Here is a 7,385-nt window from a genome sequence, read left to right as displayed (position 1 = left end):
ATATATATATATATATATATATATATATATATATATATATATATATATATATATATGTATATATATATATATATATATATATATATGCAGTACAGTGCTGGGTTTATGGAAATCATTAAAAACATTTTGTATTATTTTGTATTCGTCCTGCTGCGCAGCAGTGCCTCTGCCGCCCCCCAGCGGCAGACGTGGTGAACTGCTGCCGAGCGCAGCATCCTCAGCTGTCACTTTTTTTTTCTTTCTCCGTGCGTGTGAGGGGGCATCCATCCATCGCTATGGGCTGGCAGCACAAACAGGCTTTCCGATCATAAAGTATCCGCAGAGCGATGAGTCGCTGCTGGCGCGCCTTCCCAGTGACCCCATCATCCAGCCGTGTGTTTGCTGTCTTGAACACACCCCGCTGAGCACCCCGATATTGTTCAAGGGGAATAATGGCTGCACAGGAGCCGTCTCCACCATCTTCCCTGGAAGGCAACAAACCGGGCTTCCCAAAGAAAATCCTGGCCAACAACCTGGAAGACAAGCATCTGTGCAACTCGTGTCAGAAAGTGCTAAGGAGGCCTCTGCAAGCCCAGTGCGGCCACCGCTTCTGCTCCTTCTGCTTCAACAAAATTGTGAGGTGAGCAAGTGTGCCGTGGTTGTTAGCTCCGCGAGCTAGCTGGACGATGTGGACGGGCATCCAGCGCCGGCCACCAAACTCCATTCAGAAAACTCCCAATTTAACGCCGACTTGCTTATTGTCACTGCTCACGCGTGAGGGGAAAAGAAAATACGCCCATGAGAACATGTAAACGGCCGGAAATCATACCAAAGGGTCACTTAATGATGACAAGTTTCCAGGGATGAACTCGGCTGCGTGATGGGCGTGCTATCCAGGTGTCCTAGCCGAAGCTGGACGGACACCGGGGCGCGTAAATCAGATGAAATTAAACCCTGCTGTGTGTTAAATAAAGGCGATATCAAGTAGTCATGTATGCCGAATTTTGAAGAAGTTCCCTCACCTACTAAAGATTGGACAATGCATACATTTCTTGTGTATCCTTTGTAGCAAATCGAGTTTGTGTTAAATCGGTCTTTTTCGGGTTGGAGTTTCGGATGACCTTTCTCCATATGGTTAATAACGTGACCTGGCTGCCCGATCCACGCTTTACTTTGCATTTCGTTTGTTCCTCGTTGTTTGAACAGCGGAAATACCAAGAAATGCACATGTGGCTTCACTTTAATTCCGACCCGAAGGCGTGTCATTTTAGTAAAATCGACCTGTGTGTAGTTTGAATACACAGTGTAAAGGATGCCTGGGAGTGAGATCACCGCTTTTCTCCCCCTCAGTGCGCATGTGTGTGACCTAACCAGCTTGATTTCATTATTTTTCTAGTTAATGTTCATTTTTGCTTGAGTCACAATGTCATGACAGTGTTTCGCTCGTCACTGCAGGAATTAACGTGATGCAAACATCTGATTGTTAAATAAATAAATTAAAAAAGCAAAGAAAGGAGGTTGTTGCACTAAAATGTGTGACTGCATTGTTATGAAGGTGTGGTACATTTCTGGGAAACAGAAAGTGAAGCCTGGGACCACAAAAGAGAACATTTCAATTAACATAAGATGGATTCTTCATCAAAACAGACTTAATTTTGGTTGAAGCACAGTAATTAAGTATTTAGATTGAAAGTATATACATGAATAATTGAAATACATTCAGGTGAGAATGTATTACCACTCTTTTTAATCGGACTCTCACTTGAATCATTTTCATTGACAAAAAATGTGGAAAAATCTAAAATTCAATTTAGTTTACAGCCTCATTAAACATTTCATTTGTTTCTTATGTGTGCAGTTATTGACGTTATATTATCAGTTAATAAAGACATTTACATACTTTTTAATTGCTTATTTGTGTTAGAGTGGTGGGACTTAATTTAAGAATTAATCAAATTATTAAGAATTAATAACAGTTATTACATTTTTATAATATATTTTTAGCAATAAGAAGCAATTAATTAAAGTTATTTTAGGTTGGTGAATGAGTGAATAGTCTTACATCCCTGTTTTTTTCTCTTCATCAAAACTGGTAAGTTGTGTTTTTCAGTACATGAGTATGAAAAACCTGAACATTAGGCTGAGCGGTGGCGAGATGTTTAGCATTGAGTTGATACTAAAGATTTGATTTGCTTCAGTTTCATGTCAGTTCTTTGACGTATATTTTGTAGTTATCAACACTTCCACCTGTTTTCATACATAGACGTGTGTGTGGTTTAATTACATATAATATTGTGTGAGGAGTTGGTTTTAGGCATCTGTATTGAATTGATTTTCTCCGCTTTAAGCTCTGGACCACAGAAATGCAGTGCATGTATCAAAGAAGACTTGTTTGAGGAGCCCACATCCATTCTCAAGCAAGGTGGTGTAAGTACCTGTTCATCATTTCTCTGTTATACGAAGTACTCAAACAAAACTCCTAAAAACAGACCTGGAGTGTTTAAGATAAAAACAAAGTTTTTAAAAGCAGACCTGGTCTCTTGAAAACTGACTCAGATTTTTAAGAACAACTCTGGACTCTGTCAGTAAAATGTATTCAAACAGACAGACTCTTTAAATCACAACCGTTATCTTTTAAGATGATATAAATATATAATCCCAAAACTGTTTGAAACAAACCTGGATTCTCGAAACAAGGCGTGCACTTCCTTAAATGCCCACACACTCTAAAACAGACCCAGACTATTTCAACAGGACACAACCATTTAAACAAAGATTCTCTCAGACCTAGACCCTTTAAGAACCAGACTCTGTAAGAACCGGACTCTTCCAGACTCCGACTCTTTCAATGTGACCCAGAGCCTTTCAGATAGACCAGGACTCCTTCAGACTCAGACTTCTTGGACCAGACTCAGACTTACGGCCTGGTCTTCATATCTTTGTAAATCAGGCTCTTGGACTCTTGAGGGAGGACCTGAGCTCTTTTCACTCAACTCTTTATGCAGATGTTAAACTTTCACAACTGATCCAGACTCTTGAAATCAGACGGTTTCAAACAAGCTCATATATTTAAGAAGGCGTTGTCCTCTTTAAAACAGTGTTGGACTCCATAAATGAGACGTAAACCAGACACAATTGCTTTGGTGGTTTGAACAGATGTTTAGTGAAGATTCATTACATAAAGCTGAAGTTTCAGCTGGGTTTTTTTTTTTCTTTTTCTTCTAGTTTGCAAGCAGTTGAGCCAGGTTTGGTATTTTAAGCTTTCCGGTGATGACACTGATGTGAAAACACTGAAAATCATCCCAGAGTGAATGTTTGTGTTCAGATCCAACGCAACAGAAACTTTGTGTCCGCCCTGTTATTCTTGGCAGCGCAGACAGTAGATGGAGCGTCTATTGTCTCGTTTCCCTGTGACCATATGTGCGGGAGAAATTAGAGCCCGCAGAGGGAAGTGAGCTCCGAGCATCCCGACCCCTGCAAAGCGTCGGTAACTGTAGCCTTCAACAGAGGACACAGACCAACAACCTCCCTCTTTTTATTTTGGTAATGTGTAGGCTTTTCCTGACAATGCAGCTCGGAGAGAAGTGGAGGCCTTGGCAGCGGTTTGTCCCAATGAAGGATGCACGTGGACGGGGACCATTAAGGAGTTTGAGGTGAAACATTCACTCATCCCTCCCTACACTGATCCGCCGGGGCTGTGTTTTCATACGACGGTGTCTGCCTGGCTTCCCGCAGGCCGCTCACGAGGGGAACTGCGACTTCATGATCATCCTGTGTCCCTCCTGCAAAGAGCTGATGAGGGCCAACGAGCAGGAGCGCCACAACGAGAGGGAATGTCCCGAGAGGACGCTCAACTGCAAATACTGCAAAGAGCCCTTCCTGCTAAAGAACATCAAGGTGAGGACTGATCGCCGACAAGAATCAGTCCCAAATGCTGGAAATCACTTGTCGTATCAACAGGAAAAGCAAAGACTGCTTCCCTCGGTCTGTCAGCTAATTCTGTGTTACTTCTAGGCTCACGATGAAATCTGTCCAAAGTATCCGATGATTTGTGAAGGCTGCGCAAAGAAAAAGATCCCCAGAGAAAAGGTATTCCTTCTTCTTCTTCTGCTTTTTTTTTAAAATTTCTCATAATTCTGTTCTGGATTGATCTCATTTCCCATTTAGCCAGAAACGGAGTTTTAAGACGTCCTCTACAGATCATTAGCTTCTTTCATTTTCTTTTCTTTTTGTTTTGTTTTGCAGTATGTGGACCATATTAAGTTCTGCAGTAAATTTAAAGCACCATGCAGATTTCATGTTGTTGGCTGCGATACGTCTGTAAGTAGACATCTTCGTCATAAATCTGCTGTGTGAGTGTGTGTCAATGAAGACCGTCACAACTGTTGAATCAGTGAATAACTTGGCAAAAAACAGAAGAGAATTCGTGGTTTTCCCTAAAATATATAATTGGAGAAATTATGTTTGGGAGAGAATCACATTTATGGAACCAAAGAAAGATAAAAAAAAAAAAAAATCCCTTTTTTTTCGTTTGTTCGTGCAAAAAGATTCTCTCCATCTTTTTTCCTGATTTAAATGAACATTGCCAAAGTATTCCATGATTCAACAGTTGATGCAGAGTAGACTGAGTATGGCGAGTCATCTGCATGTGAATGCTGAGCCCATGTCAATGTCTTTCCATCGTGCTAATACAAAGTATTCGCAAACCGTGGACTGTTAAAGTAAAGTTACTTTAGATAATGATGATTCAGGAGAGAACATAATTCAGTAGACACTTGAACGATGTCAAAAACAGGTTTGGTTTGTTAAAAAAATCAACTCCTTTTGTTGGTAGTCGTGTAACTCGACTGTCAAGGGTTTTAGTCTGAGTTGCAGACATTTTTCTCACAGTGTCTGAAGTAGCCTGGAGCTTTTCCGCACAAAAGCCTTTCTGAACAGGTCAGTGCTTTTGAATGACTCTTGAAGGTTTTATTTTTAGATACGTAGTGGACAGACGGTGCTTCACCAGCGACAGATGATATCTGTCACAGAATTCTCCAACCGGCTTCACTCAGAAGCCCGCCCGTAGTAAATATGGAATTAACAGCTTTATAATGCCTCTTTTTTTGCTCTTTTTTCATCATTTTTGAACGTGAAATGTCACAGAAACCTTCTTTTGGTGCAAAGACAAAACTCAGTCACGTCATGATGTTGGGTGAACTGACGCCACAGACATGCTCATGAAGCGCTGACTGCAGGAAATAACTGGATGTGCCGTTTACACCGACTATGAACGGATCAAACCTGGACTGCAACACCCCGTCTGATCCGCGAATCCGATCAGATTTTAGTGTTTATATTGTGCAGATTCTACCAGGTTATTGTTGGTCCTGTTGTTAACAGGTCCTGAGGTTATAATGACAGAAAACTCCAGGTGTGAATACTTTGTGAGGTGTAGAGATCCATTATTATCTCCTTTGTTTGCTTTGTGCTTCTTTGGTTTTCTTCCTCCGTGGCCGTGCTTCACGCTCACCTGCATGCTTGCTGGAGGATCGGGAGGTGTGCTCCACTGCCTCCTGAGTTTCCCTGTCGTTCTTTTCAAGGTGGAGAAAGAGAAGATCCACGACCACGAGCGGCAGTGTTCCTACGAGCACCTCAACCTGCTCCTGCATTTCATCATGGGCATCAAGGTGAGCCTGGAGAGCCTGCAGCCTCAGAGCCTGGAGGTGGCCAGCCAGAAGCTGCAGGAGCTCCACCAGTCCCTCCGGGACCTGGAGCTGAAGATGAGCCAGCTGGGTGGGGGCGGCGTGGCTCCCGTGCAGGGCGCCTGCGCCCCCGCCCTGGCCACCTCCTTCACCCCGCTGCCCAGCGCCGTGGGGGCGGCCCTGGAGCTGCAGCTCCAGAGCGAGAAGACCAAAGTGGCGGAGCTGAGCCGGCGGTGCCAGGAGCTGGAGCTCAAGGTGAGCACCTTCGAAAACATCGTGTGCGTCCTCAACCGAGAGATGGAGCGCTCCTGCACCACCATGGAGGCCTACAACCGGCAGCACCGGCTGGACCAGGACAAGATCGAGATCCTCAACAACAAGGTGACACAACCAGTCCTCCATGTCCCCTCTGTCTGCTGTCACCATGGACACTCATCTTCATCTGCATCGTCAGCCATTAATCTGTTAGTCGAGCCATGTGCTCGTCTGCTCTAATAATCAAAATCCATCCGTCCGCCGTCCGTCTAAGCAGTCCGCGGTCGCTGTGCTGCAGGTGCGTCAGCTGGAGAGGACGGTGAGCCTGAGGGACCTGTCCATCGTGGAGATGGAGGGCAAAATGAGGGAGATGTCAGCAGCCACGTATGACGGCATCTTCGTCTGGAAGATCTCTGATTTCACCAAGAAGAGGCAGGACGCCGTGGCCGGCCGCGCTCCCGCCATGTTCTCCCCCGGTAAACCCGAAAAACTCCATGCCGTCATTATCCAAGTCATGCTGGGAATACAACACGCCCTGCAACACAATGTGGCTGCACTGACGAGTTACTTTGTCAAAGAAGACTTTCTTGACCCGTTATTTACTTAATTCCTTTGTAATGGCTTGATGCTTGTGTCTTTCCAGCCTTTTACACCAGTAAATACGGCTACAAGATGTGCCTGCGGATCTACCTGAACGGTGACGGGACGGGCCGAGGCACCCACCTGTCGCTGTTCTTCGTGGTGATGAGAGGACACAGCGACGCTCTGCTGAAGTGGCCTTTTAATCAGAAGGTAAACAGTTGAGAACACACCACTTCCTGTGGCTCTTTTCAAACATGAGCACTTCCTCGTGTTTTCAAGGCTTTGCTAACCGTAAAGACGTTGCTTGAAGAACTGAGGGTAATGACGTAGGAGTACTTCTTTTGGACAGGGTTTCAGTGATGATCAGGCAGGGGGTTGGGTCGTCAGGAAGCTAGTAGTGAAGCGTTAAGGGGTTCTGGGCGATTTTTTAAAAACTAGGACTGACGGTCGGACCCCGGAGACGTTCCGTCGTCCGTCTGTCTGTACGGTCCAGTCTTTGGATCAGACCTGACGTTCGCCCATGCTCGTCCCGTCTGCACGCAGGTCACCCTCATGCTGCTCGACCAGAACAACAGGGAGCACATCATCGACGCCTTCCGGCCCGACATCTCGTCCTCGTCCTTCCAGCGGCCCGTCAGCGACATGAACATCGCCAGCGGCTGCCCGCTCTTCTGTCCGCTCCCCAAGCTGGACTCTAAGAACTCCTACATCCGCGACGACACCATCTTCATCAAGGCCATCGTAGACCTCACCGGGCTCTAGACCAGCGCCGAGGGCATAAACCCACGCCTGCCTTTTGTTGCTACTAACCTGGTGGAGTCGACAGGCTTCTGTATCACCAGTGACTGGCATCTCTCTCCGGGCTCTGTCTGGTTCCTTTGGTTT

At 45.3% G+C, this 7,385-nt stretch overlaps 1 protein-coding gene across 2 annotated transcripts; it reads left to right on the top strand.

Moving 5' to 3' along the window:
* The first annotated feature begins 315 nt into the window (after nucleotides 1-315).
* traf2a (Tnf receptor-associated factor 2a) lies at nucleotides 316-7,366 on the top strand. Of its 2 annotated transcripts, XM_030104642.1 has the most exons (10): nucleotides 316-619; nucleotides 2,328-2,406; nucleotides 3,534-3,632; nucleotides 3,715-3,876; nucleotides 3,994-4,068; nucleotides 4,225-4,299; nucleotides 5,562-6,044; nucleotides 6,217-6,394; nucleotides 6,562-6,710; nucleotides 7,044-7,366. In XM_030104642.1, exons 1-10 carry the CDS (start codon nucleotides 432-434, stop codon nucleotides 7,260-7,262), a joined length of 1,707 nt encoding a protein of 568 aa, XP_029960502.1. In that variant the 5' UTR covers nucleotides 316-431; the 3' UTR covers nucleotides 7,263-7,366. The 2 variants fall into 2 exon arrangements, with proteins under 2 accessions (XP_029960502.1, XP_029960503.1); XM_030104643.1 differs by lacking the exon at nucleotides 4,225-4,299.
* Nucleotides 7,367-7,385: the final 19 nt, after the last annotated feature.

The sequence above is a fragment of the Salarias fasciatus genome, chromosome 12 (assembly GCF_902148845.1).
Source record: "Salarias fasciatus chromosome 12, fSalaFa1.1, whole genome shotgun sequence".
Taxonomy (NCBI): domain Eukaryota; kingdom Metazoa; phylum Chordata; class Actinopteri; order Blenniiformes; family Blenniidae; genus Salarias; species Salarias fasciatus.
Note: the sequence above shows the minus strand (reverse complement) of the source record. Positions and strands in the feature narration are given on the sequence as shown.

What these genes read in the sequence shown, in the direction of transcription:
- traf2a (XM_030104642.1), top strand. Translation starts at nt 432, where the DNA reads ATGGCTGCACAGGAGCCGTCTCCACCATCTTCCCTGGAAGGCAACAAA. An exon ending in TGCTTCAACAAAATTGTGAG is followed by an intron (nt 620 to 2,327) that starts GTGAGCAAGTGT and finishes CTCCGCTTTAAG; the next exon opens with CTCTGGACCACAGAAATGCA. An exon ending in TCGAGATCCTCAACAACAAG is followed by an intron (nt 6,045 to 6,216) that starts GTGACACAACCA and finishes GCTGTGCTGCAG; the next exon opens with GTGCGTCAGCTGGAGAGGAC.